At 34.8% G+C, this 21,349-nt stretch overlaps 1 protein-coding gene across 14 annotated transcripts in view; it reads left to right on the forward strand.

Annotated features, from left to right (window-relative positions):
- Window positions 1-21,349, forward strand: part of Pum2 (pumilio RNA binding family member 2) — a 72,594-nt gene that overhangs the window by 20,855 nt on the left and 30,390 nt on the right. For 9 of the 14 annotated variants that reach the window (XM_050141822.1, XM_050141826.1, XM_050141832.1 and 6 more), the window contains 8 exons: window positions 3,100-3,208; window positions 5,926-6,113; window positions 6,889-7,055; window positions 9,833-10,103; window positions 10,317-10,410; window positions 13,826-13,951; window positions 16,823-16,965; window positions 18,597-18,729. In XM_050141822.1, coding sequence (XP_049997779.1) covers window positions 3,100-3,208; window positions 5,926-6,113; window positions 6,889-7,055; window positions 9,833-10,103; window positions 10,317-10,410; window positions 13,826-13,951; window positions 16,823-16,965; window positions 18,597-18,729 — 1,231 coding nt within the window. The remainder of the gene's footprint in view (window positions 1-3,099; window positions 3,209-5,925; window positions 6,114-6,888; window positions 7,056-9,832; window positions 10,104-10,316; window positions 10,411-13,825; window positions 13,952-16,822; window positions 16,966-18,596; window positions 18,730-21,349) is intronic. The other 5 variants (XM_050141836.1, XM_050141827.1, XM_050141828.1 and 2 more) reach the window with 3 other exon arrangements.

Raw genomic sequence — 21,349 nt, forward strand, 5'->3', positions numbered from 1 at the left:
AAGGAGCTATGCAGATGGCTGAATAGGTAAGCATGAGTAGGTAGCCATGACCGCCTATAACTCCAGCCACGGGCAGAAATCAATAGCTCACTGGCCAGCCAACCTAGCCTCCACCCCACCCCACCCCGAAAAAAGGTAAGGTTTTACTGTGCTTGAGAGACCTTGTCTTAGGGCAAAAAGGCAGAGAGCCATAGACAATGGCACATCTTGACTCTGGCCTCTAAACACACTGATGTGCATGCACTATATGCAGCACATACACACTCAACTAAAAGTACTTTTTAAAAAATTAACAAAGCATTTCTAGAGTGTACTGGAGGTTTTTAGTAGAAGTGTTGATTTTAGCTAAATTATTTCCTGTGTATCCAATAACTTAAATATGTTTGCGAAGTAAGAAATACAGTTTTTCTTAGTGTTTGGCAAAATTGGCATATTGAATGTTTGACATGGGTTTTCTCCACTACTTAAGAGATATGCATTTTATTTTTTGTGGTGCTGAGAATGGAGCAGTGGACCTTGTGTATGCTAGGCCGGTGCTTTACCACTATGCTAATCCCTAGTTTTGCATTTTGCTGTTTAAGGCAGTGGTCTGTAAAGACACTCTGGGGAATATAATCTCAAAAAATGGAATAGTTTTCTCAGTGGAATACTATTGGAGGAGAGAGCTGCTTGTTAGTTCCTGGCTGTCCCGCTAGCTAAGACTCGAAATAGTCACACAGAAACTGTATTAATTAAATAACTGCTTGGCCCATTAGCTGTAGCTTCTTATTGAATAACACTTACATATTAATTTAACCCATTTCTATTAATCTGTATATAAACACAAGGTTATGGTCTACCAGCAAAGTTTCCGCATGTCTGACTCTGACAGCAACTCCATGGCAGCTCCTCAACTCTGCCCTTCTTTCTCCCAGCATACAGCCTAGCTTTCCTCACGTAGTTCTGTTCTCTGCCATAGGTTCAAAGCAGTTCTTTATTCATTAACCAGTATAAGCAACACATAGACAGAAGGACCTCCCACACCAGAATACTGTTATTTTAGCTACTTCTATGCCTATGATTAGCGCTCCTGTTAGTTAAAACTTTATCTTATATTATTTAAATATAAAATGTTTTATACTTACTGGAGTCTTTGTCAGAGGAGATTATTCTTTAAAATGTCTGTACTTTAACTGAGACATGACATTTAGAAAGATCCTAACCTGTAAAAACTGGACTTTTTTTTTAAGTTGGTTTCTTAAAAAATTATAAATTTTTATTTTATAAAAGATCTGTAGGCCAGGTGGTGGTGGTGCATGCCTTTAATCTCAGCGCTGGGAGGCAGAGGCAGGTGGATCTGAGTTCAAGGCCAGAGCCAACCTAGTCTAAAAAGTTTCAGGACAGCCAGGACCGTTAAACAGAGAAACACTGACTTTAAAAAAAAAAAAAAAGAAAAGAAAAGAAAAAAATCTGTAAAAATTAGGAACATGTTCCTTTCCATTCAACACTGCTTCTCAGTTTGGTTAGTAACACTATCATTTATTATTTCTTAAGGTTTTATGCATTTTCCTACCATTTGTAATCAACTCCTTTTGATCTTCCAAATGTCTTTCTAGATCCATTTATTTCTCAGCTCTTTTCTGCCAGTACACTCTTTTAGTTCTTACTGTCTTGGCTCTGTTGTGATTTTGCTGAACTGGTTTTACAACACATACTGTTGCTCTTGCTAACCTATCTTGATTTCCTGTTGCTTTAGTAAAACTGAGTTTCCTTAACATGCTTTTAAGGTTACTCATGATCAACCTGGTTAGCTTTACCAGTGTCAAATTTGGGTCTTCTTACATCTTTATATGTATAACACTGCATTATCTTAAGTTTTAAATTTTGTTCATGGTTTCATGTTTCATTTATGCTAATTGTATTTCTCACCTTGCAACTTACCCCTCCTCCTGAAAATACACTAATATATATATTTATATATATTACTGCATTATCTCTCAGACCCTAAATCAGGTATTACTGAGTCATGTTTTCTTTCCTTATGTTTGTAAGTTCTCTGAAGATATGGTCACAATGCCTTTACAGAGGCAAACACAGGTAACTAGTGTGATCAATGTAGTACTAGAAGTATTATACAGGTCTGATTATGAGCTGTCAATGACTTGGCCTTTAATAGGATGAAATAATGTCTTATGAATGCTTACTTAAAATGCCAAATGTGTATCTAAGAAAACAAATCTGTTTAAACAAACGTAATTCTACTTCCAGTTGTCAGGAATAGAGAGAGTTACTGAGTGGTCCTGTTGACTGTCATTTTCACATGTTACCGTATAAGCATAGAGCATAAGGCCTTGAGGTTATTACCTCAAAAATACCGTTAGTGTTTTTCTTTGTGTGTACTGTGTTAATTCACAGCTTCTGATTTGGGCTTGAGATACTGCTACTATTTAAGAGCTAGTAAGAGTTGTGACGTTTACTTCTGGTGAATAAGAACTAAAAAAAGAAAAAGAAAACTTTATATTCTGGATATTTGATGAGATAGTTCAAATGCAGCTTATTGAAGTGAAAGAAAATTTAGTAACTTCTGGGCATTTTTGTTATCATTAACAGGAAATTTAGTAAGTCTTTTAAAGAGAATTAATATAGAAAGAAAATCATGAGGGGGCTGGAGAGATGGTTCGGTGGTTAAACACACTTGTTTCTCTTTCAGAGGACCTGGGTTCAGTTCTTAGTATTCACACTGTGGCTCACAGCCATCAATAACTCCAGTCTAAGGAGATCTGATACCCTTCTGACCTCCTTGGGCACTAAGCACTCATGTGGTATGCATGCATATATGCAGGCAAAACTTTTACACAAACGGAATAAATCTAATGAAAATTTTAAAAGAAAGATAATCAGGATATAATAAAAATGTTAGCAGTATAGTTGAAGGCCTAGAATTATTAGAGCCAGTGCATAAGTGAGGAGTTACTTTGATGTTCAGTGAGAGAGCTTGGAAAAAAGATTGCTTGAAGATTAATGTATATATATAAGTGATATGTTTGCAGTTCCTTATATACTCTTTGTAAATTGTATGATATTATAAAAGTTTTTTGTTGTTGTTTTTCTTTCAAATAGCTTTTGCCTACCAAAAAGTTTTGGGAACCTGATGATTCAACAAAAGATGGACAAAAAGGCATATTTCTTGCGGATGATGAATGGAGAGAGACTGCGTGGGGAACTTCTCGTAAGTTATTGGTGCTTGAAATTCAGCGTTTTTATAACCCTGCCTATCCATAAACAATTTGGGGGAAAAAACTGTGATACCTTTGTTGAAGCTTATAGTTTAGATTTTTCTTTTTCTTATTTTGTGTTTTCTCAGTATAGCTATGGCTCTCGAAGACCAGGTTGGCCTTGTTTCGGTTTTGGTTTTTTCAAGAGAGGGTTTCCCCTAACTAGCTCTGCAAATCAGGCATTTGTTTGCCTCTGCCTGCCAAGTGCTGGGATTAAAGATGTGTGCACCATCACCTGGCCTTATTTGTAAAATTTGGACTTAATTATTAGTCTTTTGAGACAGGGTTTCTCTGTGTAACAGTTCTGGCCATCCTGAAACTCAATTCATAGACCAGGCTGGTCTCGAACTCACAGAGACCCCATGAATCAAATTTAAGGATTAGATAGGTAAATAAGTTTTATAGATGCTTTCTCTTTTTATTGCTGAGTGTAAAGTAGCTAAACAAAATAAAGTAAGAAATGTAGTGATATTTTGATTGTGTTTTAACAAATAAAACTTGCCTGAAGATTAGAGCGCAGAGCTAAGCCACTAGAGATCAGGTAGTATTGGCATATACCTTTAATCCCAGTGCTTGGGCGGCACAGGCAGACAGATCCTGCTTTTCTGACCTTAACATTTTTTGTGAATAAATTAACAGGTTTTTTTCCCCCCCTAAAAGATTTATTTGTTTTATTGTGTATTTGAGTGTTTTTGCCTACAGGTGTATGTGTGTATCAGGATATCAGAAGAAGGCATCTGGCTCCTGGAACTAGAAATTTGAGTGGTTGTGAGCTGCCTATGGATTCATTAACTGAACCTGGGGACATAGAAAGAGCAAGTGCTCTTAACCACTGAGCCACTGTGCCAGGCCAACAGATTATTTTATTTTTTGGATACAAGAGACCATTTCTCTGTGTATCAGCTGGCTGTCCTTAGACTCATATTGTACACCAGGCTGGCCTTGAACTCACAGAGATCTGCCTGTTTCTGCCTTCCAAGTGCTGGGATTGGTGTGTACCACCACTGCCTGGATAGATCTTTTTTTAATTAAAAATTTGTTAAATAAGTGTTAAATAAGTGGATAAGTATCATCCAGATCAATAATATAATTATTAATTAATATAAAGAGATTTAAAACTTTTAAAAAATCTTTTTGTTACCCTATATAAAGTAAATGCTACAAAGTTAAAACCCTGAAGGTAAGGGAGTTGTAGAAAATTCATAGATTGAAAATTTTGTGAGCAGCTAATTTTGGCTTATATTTCCTTACAATAATAGAAATTTTCTTTGTTGTTCAGCCAAATTATGCCACCTGGAGACTAGAAAGAGAAGATTCACACCCTTAAGAATGTTTTTCTAGGCCTGACAGTGGTGGCACACGCCTTTAATCCCAGCACTCAGGAGGCAGAGGCAGGTGGATTGCTGTGAGTTTGAAGCCAGCTTGGCCTCCAAGAGTTCCAGGACAGGCTCTAAAACTACAGCGAAACCCTGTATTGAAAAACAAACAAGAATGTTTTTCTTGTAGTCTAATTGAGCTATATTAGAATAAATTATCAATTTAAAATACAAAGTTTGTGTTGGGATTCACGTTGCCTATAAGAAGTACATCCTTTACTTAGGAGAACAGTTGCTTTTGATGATGTACTGTTACATGGAACTGTGAGATAAGCTATTTCCTCTCCAAGTTACCTTTGATCATGATTTTTTATTATAGTAATAATTACTAAATCAGGTTGTCTTGTTTGTTCTTGAACCCTATTATATGATAATGCCTGTCATAATTCATAGTATGCTTGTATTTAAACTATGAGGGTGATTGATTAAAGGAAGGGATATAAGGGGAAATCTCTTAATGAGTACAAATGGGAAAAAGGGTTTATTTGAATGCTGTCTCCAATTTATTGATTATATTTGTTATGCTAGCTCTGAGGTGTTAAAAATAGCCTTTTCTTTTCAACAGAGGTGTTTATGTTGGAGGCATAATTTTCTAAAATGAAAGAAACTAGAAAGTATTTAAAAAGTCTTTATCTGATACTTTGGTTTCACCATGAACATAAAATTCTGGGATTTGATTTTTCTAAGCCCAATTGGTATTAGTTGTTAATGACTGTGTTGTGGGTCTGTATAATTGAGCTTGAGAACTGTGATCTCTTGTTTTCTCTTTTAGGTTTTATACTTAAAAACAACCTCAGCCTTCAGTCATTTTTCTGCCTCATTGATTTTTTTGTTTGACTCTTCTTTGCATAAGCTTTTATCACTAAATAAAACTCATAACTGTGGGAGAAACAACCCCACAAAGTTGTCTTCTTCTAACGTCTTATCTGTTTTTTTTAAGAAACATGCTCTAAGGCCAGTGAGGCGATTCAGCTGGTAAAGGCATTTTCTACAAGCTTGACAACCTGAGTTTGATCCCTTGTACCCATATCAAAGTGGAAGGAGGAAACTGTAAATAATTGTCCTCTGACTTAACGCACGTGCATGCATATATGTACATATACACACAAATAATATAATGTATCATTTGTAAAAAGATGTCCCAGCTATGCAGAATGAAAAGCTGTTTGTGCATAACAAATATTACACTAAAAGGAAATACTGATTTATTTATTTTTAGGTTGGTATCTTAATTTGTATGACTGTATTTTACTTGGCTTAAAAGTAAAAGCCTATTGTGTTTTTCTTTCAAACAGATCATTCAATGTCCCAGCCTATTATGGTACAGAGAAGATCTGGACAGAGTTTTCATGGAAACAGTGAAGTAAATGCAATTCTTTCTCCGCGCTCAGAAAGTGGAGGCCTTGGTGTGAGCATGGTAGAATATGTCTTAAGTTCCTCTCCTGCTGATAAATTGGATTCTCGATTTAGGAAGGGAACTTTTGTAAGTATTTGGAGCAAAAGTTTAGGGTTTTTTTTTTTTCTTCCGTTTTTGGTTTTATCCATTTAATTTTACTTGCAGGTATTCATTGCAAATAGTATTTGGTAAAATTTAGTATTTTCAGTGATTTTTGTTTGCTTTATGTTTTTTTTGCTCTTTTATTTTTTCCTTTTGATATAAGATTTTACTGTATAACTTTGGCTAGCCTAGAACTCACTGTGTAGACCAGGCTGGCCTTGAACTCATGGCAGTTGTCATGCTTCTGCCTCTCATGTCCTGGCATTACAAATATGGACCACTGTGTCCAGCTTAATTAGTGTATTTTTCTGTTCATAGAACTGAAAGAAACTTTAAAGGTATTTGCCATTTGTTTTCTTCACTTAGTTCACAAAATACATGAAATTGTAGAATAATTTTAAGTATATTTTAACTGTGTTAACAAACCAAATCATATTTTAAAACTTTACAAAATTAAAATTCTTAATCCTGATAGTATTTAATCTGAAACTAAATCAAATTATGTATGAATTAAGTATTATAATCTAATTTGTGGTGTTACTGCTTTTCCTGTATCGCTATAGTTAAGGTTGACTTAGCCCTTCTGTTATAAATGCCTAGGTTTTACTAATTTTTTTTGGCCTTTGCTAAATTAGTTCACCTAAAAAAACAATTATTGATTTTATTGTTACATACCCTATAGGGTAGTTTTAGGTCACCTTTTGGTGCCATTTTTTGTGTTTATTAAGTATTGAGAATCAAACAGATTCTTTTTCCTCAGGGTACTAGAGATGCTGAAACAGATGGACCTGAGAAAGGAGATCAAAAAGGAAAGGCTTCTCCATTTGAGGAGGACCAAAACAGAGATCTTAAGCAAGATGATGAGGACTCTAAAATAAATGGCAGAGGTTTGCCAAATGGAATGGATGCCGATTGCAAAGATTTTAAGTAAGATTTTTAACTTTTTCAAGAAGAAAAACGTATCTCTTTTAGGAGTTACTGCAGTTAGTTGTTGTAATTTATTTTGCTGGTTTTCCAATTTAGGGTTGATTTATTTCCTTAATATCTTGTGTTAATCTGGATGAAATTTTTTTATAGAATTAATGATCAAAAATCATTAAAAAATTTCAAAACCGGCAGAGTGTTGTGTTGGAAGAATAATGTTAGAGGCTGTGATTACTTTTTGTCAACTATGAATTAAATTAGAGATTTGTTCTTTGCTAACTAATGAATTAGAGGCTTAATATTATTTTTCCCCTCCTTTCCAGTTGTGCTTGAGTATCTTCCAGTGGGGTTTTTCTCTTGTATTGTTCTGTTGAATGCTTTGCCATCCCAAGCCATTTTTTTTTCTTTCCTATCTTAGATATATGAGGCAAAATTAGTTTAGGAGCCCATGATTTTTCATAGAGTATGTGAATTGTGCTAATACATAGTTGTTCCTTCAAATAGGAAATGATTGGCTTTTAAACTTGAAATTCTTGAAGGTTTTTATTTTTCCCCTAGCAGTTAAATAACATAGTTTTGCTTATCTGTTGCTTTTTAGAATAAGCACTGCACACTTAATGTATGCTAGAAACTTGATGCTTCAGTCTGACCTCTGCAGCCTCTGGTAGTAGTAGAGTTTTACCTCATGGACCATGGAAGTTCAGTAACAGCATAGTTACTTGGTGCATTTTATAGTCCTGCATTTCCTGCCTCAGTAACTGTTAAAGTTCCATTTTCTTCTGTTCCACATGCAAAAAAGCATCCAAAACCTGTAAACCTCTTTTGACAAGAAAGAAATTTAATGTTCTTTATTTAGAACCTTTTCCTGATTTTACTTTGCTGCTATTATGTTTTAGTGAAGGTCAGGCCTTTAAAACTCAGTTGATTATATATTTATAATCGAAGTGTTAATACACCATTAACTATAGCAAGATAATAGCACCACTGAAAGCATATATTTTTTTTTCTGCTTTTGCTGTATTGAGTCATTTTATGTGAAAGGTTATTTCTCCCTATAAACATTAACATGAGCCGGGTAGTGGTAGCGCACTCCTTTGATCCCAGCACTCGGGAAATATAGGCATGCGATCTCTATGAGTTCAAGATTAGCCAGGGCTACACAAAGAAACCCTGTCTCGAGGAAAAAGAAAAAGGCCACCAAAAATATGAACTACTATATTAGTATTTTTGTTCATTTTTCTATATATGTTTGATTTACTAATTAAATAAAAAGTATCAGTTTCTACTTGACATGTAATAAGGCTTCAGAAGAATAACTGTTACTAATTGGTCTCTTTTTCAACTTTATTACTTAAATTTGAATAATGCATATATAAATATTTAATGCATATTATATATTACCGAAATAAAACTGAAATGAATGAAGTTTAGGGCTACTCCACCTTTTCTAATGGCTGATTTGAAAGAAATCCTGTTCTGTTTTCCCTTATGTTTCGAGTAGGCGGGTTTAAAAAAAAAAACTTGAGCCGTTGTTCCGATGCATTGCTAAAAGCGAAAAACATTTGTAGTATTGCAAAGACAGTGATTGACTAGAAAATAGCATGAATGTTTAAATGCCTAGTAAACTGATCTTATAATTAATAGTTACTTTGTAAACTACTCTGTATAGCAAATTTAGGCTGATGTAGAATACCTCAAATTAGGGTTTGTTAGGTTTGATGGAATAGCTGGCATTAAGTAAAGTGCCTTATTGCCACTAAGCTTACATACTTATGCTTTGCTTGTACTTTGAATGAATGCATAGTTAGTTCCTCAAAGCAGCACACTTGGAGGAAGTGTATATGTAGAAGAGATAAACTGTAATTGAGGATTAAACATAATGTAAAAAGAATGTTAGAAACATGAAGGATGTTGATGCAAAGGGAAAGCAGTGCTGAAATTTTAATTCAATATTAATGGATTTCTTGGGGACACCAGGGGAGAAGCCATAGTATGGTAGAGAAATGTTACATTTTATTTTGTTTATATAGAATTTTTTTGTGTGTGTTTTTTATGTACTTTAATTTTTGAAAATTTTCTACATTTACACATATTTTTGATAGTTTCGACAGAAATAACTTGATGATTTTTTAGGTAACTATTATATGGGGCTTTCGAGAAGGCAGGCTGGTTGATTGTCTGCTGTTTGCTTTTTTGCTCATTCTTTCTCTCTTTCATTCTTTTAGTTATAACGAGTTACCCAGTCATACATTCATTCTGATTAAGGACACAGGCCCAAATGATAAAAGAGAAATTGCTTAGAAAACCCCAGTCACAAGTCAGCCTTTTGTTTTAGTTAAGACTTCTTTCAGTAATTAAAACCATAACCACGATATCTGGTTGGTTTTTGTTTTGTTGTTGAGTGGATTTTTATTTTTAACCTTTCCATATTTGTCTAGTAGCTTGTTTTTCTTACATAATTTTTGTCTATGATTTTAGACAAAAGTTTTAGATGGTATAGTCCTAAGATGTAATAATGGACAGCTTTTCTTACCTGTGTATTGGTCTTAACCTGTATGGTTGAATTATATGATTTGGTATTCAAATTGATGTAATAATAAAAATACTGAAACTATGTCAACTCTTAATCAGTTATTAAATAGAAAAAATGTGAGAAATGTAATAGTTGGTGGCTCAGAAAACCTTTATATGTTGAGGAGCATTTGGTTTTTCATACTTTACCAGTTTACCCTTTGACTTGCTACTTTTACCCATAGTGCTTTTATGTTTTCTTTATTTAGTCGTACTCCTGGAAGTCGTCAAGCCTCTCCAACTGAAGTAGTTGAGCGCCTTGGCCCCAGTACTAATCCCCCAGAAGGATTGGGTCCTCTTCCTAATCCTACAGCTAACAAACCACTTGTTGAAGAATTTTCAAATCCTGAAACTCAGAATCTGGATGCCATGGACCAAGTTGGTCTGGATTCCTTACAGTTTGACTATCCTGGTAATCAGGTACCCATGGACTCTTCGGGAGCTACTGTAGGCCTTTTTGACTACAATTCCCAGCAGCAGGTAAGCATGCTTTTTCTAGCAATCTCTTTTTATTTGTGTAACCAAAGTGCTGTAAATCACTAACATGAATGATAGGGGTTTTGACAATGTTTTATTAAAATATCATTATGGTTAAGAAAGTTCTTCAAATAAGTGTTTAAAATATTCACAACTTTCTAATAAGAATTGCAGTGTTTTGATATTAATCTTTGTATTAAATATTTTTCCTGATAGCTCTTTCAGAGGACTAATGCACTAACAGTTCAGCAGTTAACTGCAGCTCAACAACAGCAATATGCATTAGCAGCAGCTCAGCAACCACATATAGGTAAGTCTGAATTTTCCTTTTTCATTATTGTCAGAAAAATCTTCTGTTAAAGTATATGAAATGTGTCTATTTTCATTTCTTGATTTGGTGACATTTTGTTTATTTTAAAAACATCTTTGAGGTTAGTAGTAAAAGATTGCATACTACAGATTGATTAAGGGAGGGAATTGTTTTTGATTTTCCTTTTTTTGTATTTGGTTAAATATCTGTAATTTAGGCCTGCAAAATTGTTGGGTGAAGGTGTTTGTCACAAAGCCTGACCCAAATTTAATCTTAATCCCTAGGATCTATGGTAGAAGGAGAGCAGCACCAGGCCCTACAGGTTGTCCTCTGACCTCAACATGTGTTCTGTGGCAAGAAAACACACACACATACATATATACACACAACATACATTTTAAAATTTGAAAATCTATATTCAATAAATGTTCTTAGTTCCTAAGATTTTTTTCAGTGAATAGTTAAGAATCAAATGCCCAGAAACAAAATGTTATTATTTATCTCAACTATCCTGACAGAATGTTTATTTTTAGAATTATTCAAAAATAATAATCCTAAAAGATTTTCTTTAAAATATTTGGCATTTTTTGATATCTCGTTTTAACTAATGTGAACTAACTCAATTATATATTTATTACTGATAAAATTTAAGCCTTGTACATGTTTTGTTGTCTATAATAGGGTTAGTTTTATCTTTGTTTTTTACCTATCAAGTACACACCTTTAGTTTCTCAACATTGATAAATCCTGCTAATAGCTTTTTTGTTTTTCTTCTGTCAGCTCTGATTCTTACTCTTTCTAACTAGAATATAGAGTGAGATAAAATGTTTAAATGCAGTATAGTTGTGGGCTTTTAAAGGGGTAATTATAGTTTTGTGAAATTCAGCCAGTATGGAGAATTCCCTTAATACCCTTCTATTTAGCTTCTTCTAATCTTCCTTGTTAAATAGTTATAGTACATTAGATGGGTGGTAGTGTGGCACGCCTTTAATCCCAGGCACTCAGGAGGCAGAGGCAGGTGGATCTCTGTGAGTTCGAGGCCAGCCTGGTCTACAGAGTGAGTTCCAGGATAGGCAGACTACCCAGAGAAACCCTATCTCAAGAAAACAGAGAAAAGTAATTATTATTGTACATTAAAATAGGCAATATAACATTGATATAGTACAGAAATTATTTTGTATAATCCCGTCACTCTAGATTTGTCTGTCTGATTTTGATTTATTATTTAGTTGGAAAAGTTTCAGGTGTTTTTTGTGGTGATTTTTGTTGGTTTTGTTGTTGTTGTTGTTGTTTGTTTGTTTGCTTGCTTGGTGCTGGGGATTGAAATTATGACCTTCTGTGGTCCCTGGGTATCTCCCACTGAGCTGTATTCCCAGCCCACAAGTGCTCTGTAAGGACCAACTCTTCCTTCAGATGTGTATTGTTGTATTAGTGCTGCTAAGACTTTGTAGGAATTTTACTTTGGTTCTTTATAAGGATAGATGCATTTATAATTTCTTCCTAATTGCAGTATCTATTCTGGCCTCATTTTTTCTTGGACCTTCTTTATTCATATGTTTATTAATTCAGTCCTTCTCTTACTGTTGACAATGTAGTGGTTCTTACCTGCTTGTGAAACAATAACAGGTGTTGTATTGGCACTTTATGATATCTTTTAAAATTTCACAAAATCTTTGGATTTTGTAAAGTTTTTGAAGGGATTTTTTTTGGTATGAACTTCAGAATCATCTAATCTACTTTCAGAAGATCAGATTGGATTTTAAAAACATACTTAAGAAAAATTAACATGACATAAATTACCCTTATTAATGAATGCAAACTGTCATTCTTTTGTTCAAATCCAGAGGTCATGTGGATTGGTAAAGTGCTTGCCTAGCATACGTGAAACCCTGGGTTTGATTTCCCTCAATTTTTTTTCTTTTAAAAATTTAATATTTATTTTTATTCATGTCTATGTGGGTTCAGTTAGTGTGAGCATGTGCATGTAAGGGCCCTTTGAACTCAAAAGAGTAGCAGATTCCCCGGAGTTTGTGTAGTATAGCTATGATACTGGAAAAGAATTGTATCCTCTGTAAGCAGAAAACATTTAACTGCTGAGCTAATCTATACAGCTCTTAATCCTCAATCACTTATGAATTAAGTGATATCAGTCTCTTGTGGTTTGAAGTTGTCAAGTTTTGTTACCATAATACTTGCTTTAATGAAATGAATTTAAGAAAATTTGATTTTTATGTGTCAGAGTTTATTCAGTAGTTGGTACTTGTTGAATTTAGTTGATCTGAAATCATCTTGTCAGCTTGATGAAAATTTAGGAAACCTGAATAATTTAAAAATATTTCTAAGGAATTATAAGCTATCAAACTTGATTATATGTATTTGTTTTGTTTTGTGAGACAGGGTTTTTCTGTGTAACAGTTCTGGGTGCCCTGGAACTCGATTTGTAGACCAGGCTGGTTTCAAATTCACAAAGATCCGCCTGTCTCTGCCTCCGCCTCCTGAGTGCTCAGTTCAACATTTTAATCTTGGTTCCAGTTTTTTACATTGCTATGGTGCATATCTTGTTTTGTGTATGGTAGTTGTCAGTGCCTGGAAGTTCCTTCTCTATTAACAAGAATGCTTCAAATACATAGTTTTTTTTTTAATCCTTTTTTTTTTTTTTTTTACTTAATCTGTATGGACTTCTATTATATTCAGAAATAAACTTAAAAGTCAGAAATAGACTTAAAGTCTCTTTTAAATTCCTTTTTGTTTCCCTATTACCTTAAGGACTACTTAGGATGAACCTGGTAGCTCTTGATGAATCTTGTAGGTATAGTTCCAGCACTACTTAATTTCACTAAGTTTTTTACCTTACCAACCACTTACAAAGTTTGTTAGATATTACTTTTCTCTGTGCTAGTAAAACACATCAGGCTGTATTTTCATTGGTAATTTATTTTTCTGTCAATTCTTTTTTACTAAATTCTTAGCTCAATTATGCTAAAAGTTTGAATGAGAAACAACTACTGAATAACAATAGATCTAGATCCAAACACTTTCTTGGTGTTTTGTTTTTTGAGGCAGGGTTCCTTTGTGAAGCCCTGGCTGTTCTGGAATTCACTGGGCAGAACAAGCTGGCCTTGAACTTGAAATCTGCCTATCTCCCACCTGAGTGCTGGGATTAAAGGTGTACACTACCAATGCCTGACTACTATATATTTATTCACTAACACTATACCTTCATATCATATATTTAATATCTGTAAAAGCCCTATAAAACAGCTGGTGTTATCTGATGTGTAAATGGGGTTGTTCAGTAAAAAAAAATTGAACCCTTAATCATACATGGTCCCACTACAGATTTAGAATAGAATGTTTTTACCTTGAAGAAATACTTTACATTTTTATTTATTATTTCTCGCCCTTTTAAATATAGCTGGTGTATTCTCAGCAGGCCTTGCTCCAGCTGCATTTGTGCCAAATCCATATATTATTAGTGCTGCTCCTCCAGGGACCGACCCGTATACTGCAGCAGGATTGGCTGCAGCAGCAACATTAGCAGGTAACTTGTTGTTCATCATTGTTACTTGTTATGAATTTAGTTTTAACCTTGATGTAAGTTTTATTTTTGTCTATGAGCAATTTGGCATTCCTCTGAGAAACTAATATTGTTAGTAGTTAAATGAAATTTGCAGGGAGTTAATTTTTCAACTATACAATTACAGAGCAGCAACAACACAGCAATAACTATTTCATCCCTGTGTCTAGTTAGTTGGTTTTTACTTCTGGTTTGTAACTTAGAAGTCCTACAATGTGGACCATACATCTTCATTTGAACACTGATCCCAGTACTCACAAAACAAAATGACATTATTTTTCAGAACATAATCTGGCGGTAGGTGAAACTCTTGAAAAGAATGCACATCTAGAAGTTTCTTAAGCATTACAAGCAAGCTGAGGTGCAAAAAGTATGGAAGGAACTTTACTGAAAGTTATCCCTGTAAGCCAAAGCTGTATTAACTGCTTTTGGTCAGGTGCAGTTTTACTCATAGAATATTTTGCTGTTCTTGTGTAAAGTCATTGGGGGAAAGTTGATTTAGGTTGAATTGACTATAGATACAGAAATATGTTCAGTCTTTAAGTATTGTTTATATAAAACAAGACTGTGGTGTTGTCATTCTTGGATTGACTACTTCTGCCTTTCAGAGATACCTTCAGTGAAGTGATTGTCACCTGTTACTGTTTATGACTATTGGACAGTCCATCTTTTTGTGACTTTTCAAACTTAAGACATTGCTTTTAAAAAATGAAAGAAAAACTAATCTCAAATTCCTATTTGCTGTCTGGTTTAGACTAGACTGAAAGAAATCTGTACCATGTGATTCCATAAGAGTGTGCATTTTCTGGTACCATTTAACTGAATATTAATATGTTAATGTTAGTAGACATATTTGTACATTACCTATAGGACTGAAAAAAGCAACTTCAAGAGGTCATTTATCTTGGGCCTTTTAGCGCCATGAGTGTTCAGTAGAAATGTATTTATTATAAGACAGAAAGTACAGCTTACCAATTTTTCGGATAGCCATAATACAAAAGTAAAGGAACAGATGAAAGTACTTTAGTTTTACTATCTAATCAGTATTTTAAAACTATTAATAGATTTTGCACTGTTTTCATGCTAAATCTTGAAAATCCTACTGTACTTGTAGAGCACATCTCAATTAGGATTCTTGCTCAGAATCTTGTTTGTTTCTGTCTATATTGCATATAGAGGCTCTTGGTAGTTTGAGTTTGTTTTCACTGTTGAATTTTTTTGTTTGTTTGTTGAGACAGGGTTTGGCTGTAGCTTTGGAGTCTGTTCTGGAACTAGCTCTAGTTCAGGTTGGCCTTGAACTCACAGAGATCCGACTGCCTCTGCCTCCCTAGTGCTGGGATTAAAGGCGTATACCAACACTGCCTGGTTTATTTATTTTAATGTGCATTGGTGTAAAGGTACCTAGAACTGGAGTTACAGACAGTTATGAGCTGCCTTGTAGGTGCTGGGAATTGAACCTGGGTCCTCTGAAAAAATAGTCAGTGCTTTTAACCACTAAGCCATCTCTCTAGTCTCATGATTGGTTGTGTTCAAACATCTTCACCATATAGGTTGTGTTTGTATTGCTATCTTATTTTAGAAATATATTTTGCCTTTAAGTTTAGAAGAGCTTTTAATTTTAGTGATTTGTTCATTTGTGCTGGGCTTTATTTTTTTCTAAACAAGGTGACTTTGGATTTTAAAGTAAACAAGTTAGTTATCCTAATTTGATTTGACATGGTATCAGGACATCTGTTATTTGTCAGAAATCAGGACATTTACTTATTGATTTTGGTGGGCTCATCTTTTATTCTATATAATCTATTAGATATCAAGTAGAACAGAAGCATTTCATTTTGTTTTCCTAGTTTGCTTTTTTTTTCTTCTGGTTTTTCAAGACAGGATCTCTCTGTGTTGTCTTAACTGTACTAAAACTCACTCTGTAGACCAGGCTGTCCTTAAACTCAGAGATCTGCCTGCTTCTGCCTCCCAAGTGTGGGGTAAAAGATGTGTGCCACGGCTACCTGGCCTAGTTTGCTTTCTTTACTCTTGTTTTCTTTGCTTGAATCATCCAGTTCTTGTCCTAACTACTACTTTTCTTTTCCTGACCACATACACACTGATGTCTCATTTGTCTTCTTATGATTCTCAATTGCTTGTAAGGATGGTGGCTAATTCTGTTTCAAATAGGAAAAATGAAAACGTCTTTAAACTGAAGACTTACAGTTCAAATGTTGTTTGTCACCAAGTTTGTTCACTAATTTTTTACAAAGTAAAAATTTAAAATTTTTTAATCAGCAAAAAATATTTTTTCAATTAATGTATTATTTTTAAGAAGCACTAGTTTTATGTTATCTAATGTAGTACCATATTGTCTGTGTCTACACTAGACCCATACATTGACAGTCAGTACTTGTGAATGATAAAGTGTCTGTCATTTTATTGATGGCCTTGAGTTTTGTTTCAAGTCAGTTTAGTAAGGCCACTGCTGACATTAATGCTGAGTCTTTGATAATCAGCACTAAGGTGGATACGGAAATAAGTACTTGTAATACTTTGGAAGCTGAGGCAGGGCATTAAGAGTTTTGAGACCAGTTGGCTATAGACTGAGACTCTTCAGTTTAATACACACACACACACACACACACACACACACACACACACAAACATATACTATATCTTAATAGAATAAAAAAAATGTGATGTAGCAAGTGTGAGTGAGCAGGAAAAAAAATTACAAGGATGTGGTCAGCTCCTAAGTCTTAGGGTTGTATCCCTTTATAATTTAATAGTAACTGATCTCATATATAAAATCTAGTGACTTTTTTTTTCTTTTGGTGGGGCATGTGGGTTTAGGTCCAGCAGTGGTTCCACCTCAGTATTACGGTGTTCCGTGGGGGGTGTATCCAGCTAATTTATTTCAGCAGCAAGCTGCAGCTGCGGCAAACAACACAGCCAATCAGCAAGCAGCATCACAAGCTCAGCCTGGACAGCAGCAGGTAGGCCTCTCTTCATGAAATAAACTGAGAATCCTCTAAATTCTATGAGTTCCTGGTATTTAAAAAATGTCTATTTCCTCAGTAGATAGCATGGTACTTAGTATATATAGGTGATGCACAATTAGTTACTGACTTTTTTTTATATTCTGATCATCATTGTTATTTTACTTTCTTCAGATGTCTAACAATTTTAAAACTTAATTAAAGGTTGCACACACCTTTAGTTCCATCATTCTTGAGGCAGAGGCAGACAGATCTCTGTGAGTTAAAGGCTGTGGTGGTCTACAGCGTTCCAGGACAGCCAGAGCTACTACACATAGAAACACTGTCTCAAAAACCAAACAGGGAAAAGAAAAAAGAAAAAAAAAAAAAAAGGATACTGCTAATACATCTGAACTGGTGTCTCTAATCCCCATCACTGAGGAATGAAGGTCATGAAATCTGAGGCCAGTCCATCATGAATAGTGAGACCTTGCTTCAAGAAACAACAAAAATCTACATTATTGATGTCCATATCAAAGAGCTTGCTTGTCTTAGATATTAAGTAAAAGGCGAAAAATATTTTAAGTGCTTTACATTTTTAATCAAGAAAAAGTAAAACATTTTCACTCTAAGTTACCTTTGATTTCTTAAACAAATTATTAATTAGATAGAGTTTTTTTGTCAGGGTTTTGCTATATAGCGTAGGAGGGCCTCAAACTCACAGAGATCCTTCTGTCTCTTCCTCCAGAGAAGATTATCTTATTTCAGGCCTTTTCAAAAATTATGACAAATGTAAATACATTGTTGGTAAGTATGGAAATTCTCCATATTCATCTTATTTCTTCTACAAAAGCAATTTAATACTTTGTTTGCTTGGTTGCTAATTTTTGCTTTGAGTTTTTTAAAATATTTTTTAATGATATAGATGCTCTGTAGAAGCTATTGTTTAGCTCAGCCATTGTATATCATATGTCATTTAATAATTTTTTTTAGCCTGTATCTTTAACCAGATATATGTTGCTGGCAAGTGTGTGTACTTAGGTTGATTCCACTCTTCCCTGAATTATTTGGATATTTGTAAAATGTATTATTAATTTCATCATGGTTGTGTTACTTTATATTTTTCGTATGAAGAGTTCACGTTGAAATGAGCTAAAGTTCCATGGATTCCAAATTTTTGTTTTGGTTCAGTTTGGTTTTTTGTTTGTTTCTGTTGTTTTCTTGTTTTGTGTGTGTGTGTGTGTATTATTTCTTGCTGTGTCACAATCTTAAAGACAAATCTTAGTTTCTTCCTTTTAGCTTTTCATGTCATGTTTCATTTTTCAGCCTTGGAAAATAATTGTAATAAAATTTTTAAGATTATCTATTTCTTTAACCAGAAGGGTGATTTTTTTTTTAAAGAAAAAAAGAAGGGCATAAATATTAGAAATGATTGTTACCCAAAGACCTAGGACATCCATGTTTCTTTATAGATCATTATAGTTAAGAACTAAATATCTCTTTTAATGATAAAATCATTTATAACTTTTCATGATAAATCTACATTTCATTCTTCAAACAAGATCCAAAATCTACTTGTGATATGTACATAGTTGTCTGAGATGAATTCGTTATTATATTGCTTTAAGAGAGTCATTTGTCTTTTCTAGGTTCTTCGTGCTGGAGCAGGTCAACGTCCTATTACTCCCAGTCAGGGCCAACAAGGGCAGCAAGCAGAATCACTTGCAGCAGCTGCAAACCCAACTTTGGCTTTTGGTCAGGGTCTTGCTGCAGGCATGCCAGGTATATAAGTTGTTTGGTCTATAATTGTAGTTTGGGGAGATTGTTTTTTGCTTGATTGGGTGGTTGGAGGTGGCAGGCAGAGTGCAAGAGATTTAAAATGTTAAACGAGGAGTGAGTAACTCAAACTCTTTGAAGCTTTGCCTACTTGGTAATACATTATTTACAACCCAGATCCAGATACTTTGAAATCAAATGTTTTTGCTTTGTGAAAGAAACCTAATTGTGGGAATGACAAGAATATATCAGAATTCTCAACACAGCTATCTTCTCTTTTTGTTGTTTCTGATGTCAACTACATTGACTTTTCTCTTGAACTAATATATACTAAGATAACCTCACATTCTAAGAGTCTTCTTCCAGCCAATTCTAGATTGTCAAGTTGACATTTAAAATTGACAGTATCACGTGTAATTATGCAATATCAGGGAAATTTTACCTATCACAAAGAGCCAGAAATAGGAGCTGGGAAGATGGCTTAGTGATTAAGAGATCAGGTTGTCACCTTTAGAGTGATTTGATTCTCAGAACCCATATGGTGTCTCACTACCATCTAATTTGAGGTCCAGGGCATCCAACACCCTCTCCTGGTATCTGCTGGCACCGGGCAGGCACGTGTTGCACAGATATACATGCAAGCCAGTACCTATCCACATTTCAAGAGAGAAAGAAAACAGTCTGTAGAATTTCATATTAATAAACTGGGAATTGTGGACTGAGTAAATTTGAATTTTTATGTCCCATCTATGTGTTGTTATAAATAGGTCTATTATAGATGTAAGTAATGCAGCTCTTTTTTTCCCCCTTATATTCTACATGTGTTCTCAATAGATACTTTTAAGAATCCAGTCTCCTTTTTGTTTCCGTCACTGGCCTATACAGGCTTATATATTACCTGGATTAGCTTTCCATCCAGGCTCTAGTAGTTCATCTTTTCCTTTCTGCCCTTACAGAGAGGTTCTGTCCTTAGAGCCTATTCTTTACAGCGTGTCTAGCATGAAAGAGAATCAGATGATCTGTTCTTTTTTTTTTTTTTTAAGATTTATTTATATATACACTATTCTGCCTGTAGGCCAGAAGAGGGCTTCAGATCTCATTATAGGTGGTTGTGAGCCACTACATGGTTGCTGGGAATTGAACTCAGGACCTCTGGAAGAAAAGTCAGTGCTCTTAACCACTGAACCATCTCTCCAGCCCCCTGTTCTTCTCATGATTGATCCTCTAATGGTTTCCTCCTTTCCTGAGTAAAAGTCTTGAGTCCTTGCCCATTTTGCTAACTCTCCAGCCTTACTTGGTTTCAGCCTTATTAGAGGCTTAATCTCTGTTACACTATTAGGAGAACACCTCTTATACAAACCTTTTTGGCTTGTCCTATAGATTTCTTTGGCATTTTTACATAATATTGTGTTACAGAGAATTTTGTTTTACCTATAACTTAAAATTGTTGACCCCTGCTGTTAGTAGCTAATGCTACTAATATCGTCTGTTTTTTGTTTCTTCCTTTTCAGTAATTAAAACTCTTGGCATATTCTTTTACTTTCTAAAAAGATTTATTTGTTACCTGTCATTATTTATTACATTTGTGTGTGCAGGTGCCTATAGAAGGTGTAACTCCTTGGAACAAGAGTTAAAAACACCTGTGAGTCACCCATCCTGGGTTCTGAGATCTGAACTTTGGTCCTCTAATAGAGCAGTGTGTACTCCTAACTGCTGAGCCATCTTTCCAGCCTATCTTTTACTTATTGTTTATTTTGCTGTGTTTGTGGTAGAAAATAATTTCTTTGGGAACAAAGATATTTCTTTTAATTGTTCCTCCTACCTGACATAATGGTAGTTACTTGATAAATATGTCAGGTGGGTAAGTGTGTGAACAGTTTATTGGGAATGAGATAGAGAGGAAGAAAAACATGATACAAGGAAACAGTACACCCTATAGTGATGAGCAACATGTGGCACTTAGGGAATTTGAACATCCATATTTCCAGAACATGTAAGGTATAGGTCGGAGACCAAGTGGATTACCCTGTGGACTACATTCAGAGCTTTGACTTTCATTTTAAACCTTTTGGAAAGTATTGAGGAGAGGTGATAGCAAATTGGTTATTGAAAGATAACTGGAGCTTAAAATTATAAAGGTGAGATAAGGAACATGACCTATCAATCCATTTGGGCAGGAATAGTGAGAATGGATGAATTTGAGAGATTTACAGTCTCAAATGAACAGGTCTTTTTTTTAATATAAGATTTATTTGCTTATTTATTATGTATTCAACATTCTGCTTTCATGTATTCCCGCATGACAGAAGAGGGTGCCAGATTGCATTACAGATGGTTGTGAGCCACCATGTGGTTGCTGGGAATTAAACTCAGGATCTCTGGAAGAGCAACCAGTGCTCTTAACCACTGAGCCATCTTTTCAGCCACATGAACAGGTCTTATAGGAAATGACTAGTAAATTGCTATTGGGAATTTATATGCATCATTTAAGTATAATTTTTTTTCTAAAGCATTTTTGCAACCCAATATTCAAATGGGCGGCCTTCCTCTTCTCTCCTCTCCTCCTCTCCTCTCCTCTCCCCTCCCCCCCCCCCCCTCCCCCCCCCCCCCCCCCCCCCCCCCCCCC

The sequence above is a fragment of the Alexandromys fortis genome, unplaced genomic scaffold, assembly GCF_014885135.2.
Source record: "Alexandromys fortis isolate MF-2015 unplaced genomic scaffold, M_Fortis_MF-2015_v1.1 scaffold_30, whole genome shotgun sequence".
Taxonomy (NCBI): Eukaryota; Metazoa; Chordata; class Mammalia; order Rodentia; family Cricetidae; genus Alexandromys; species Alexandromys fortis.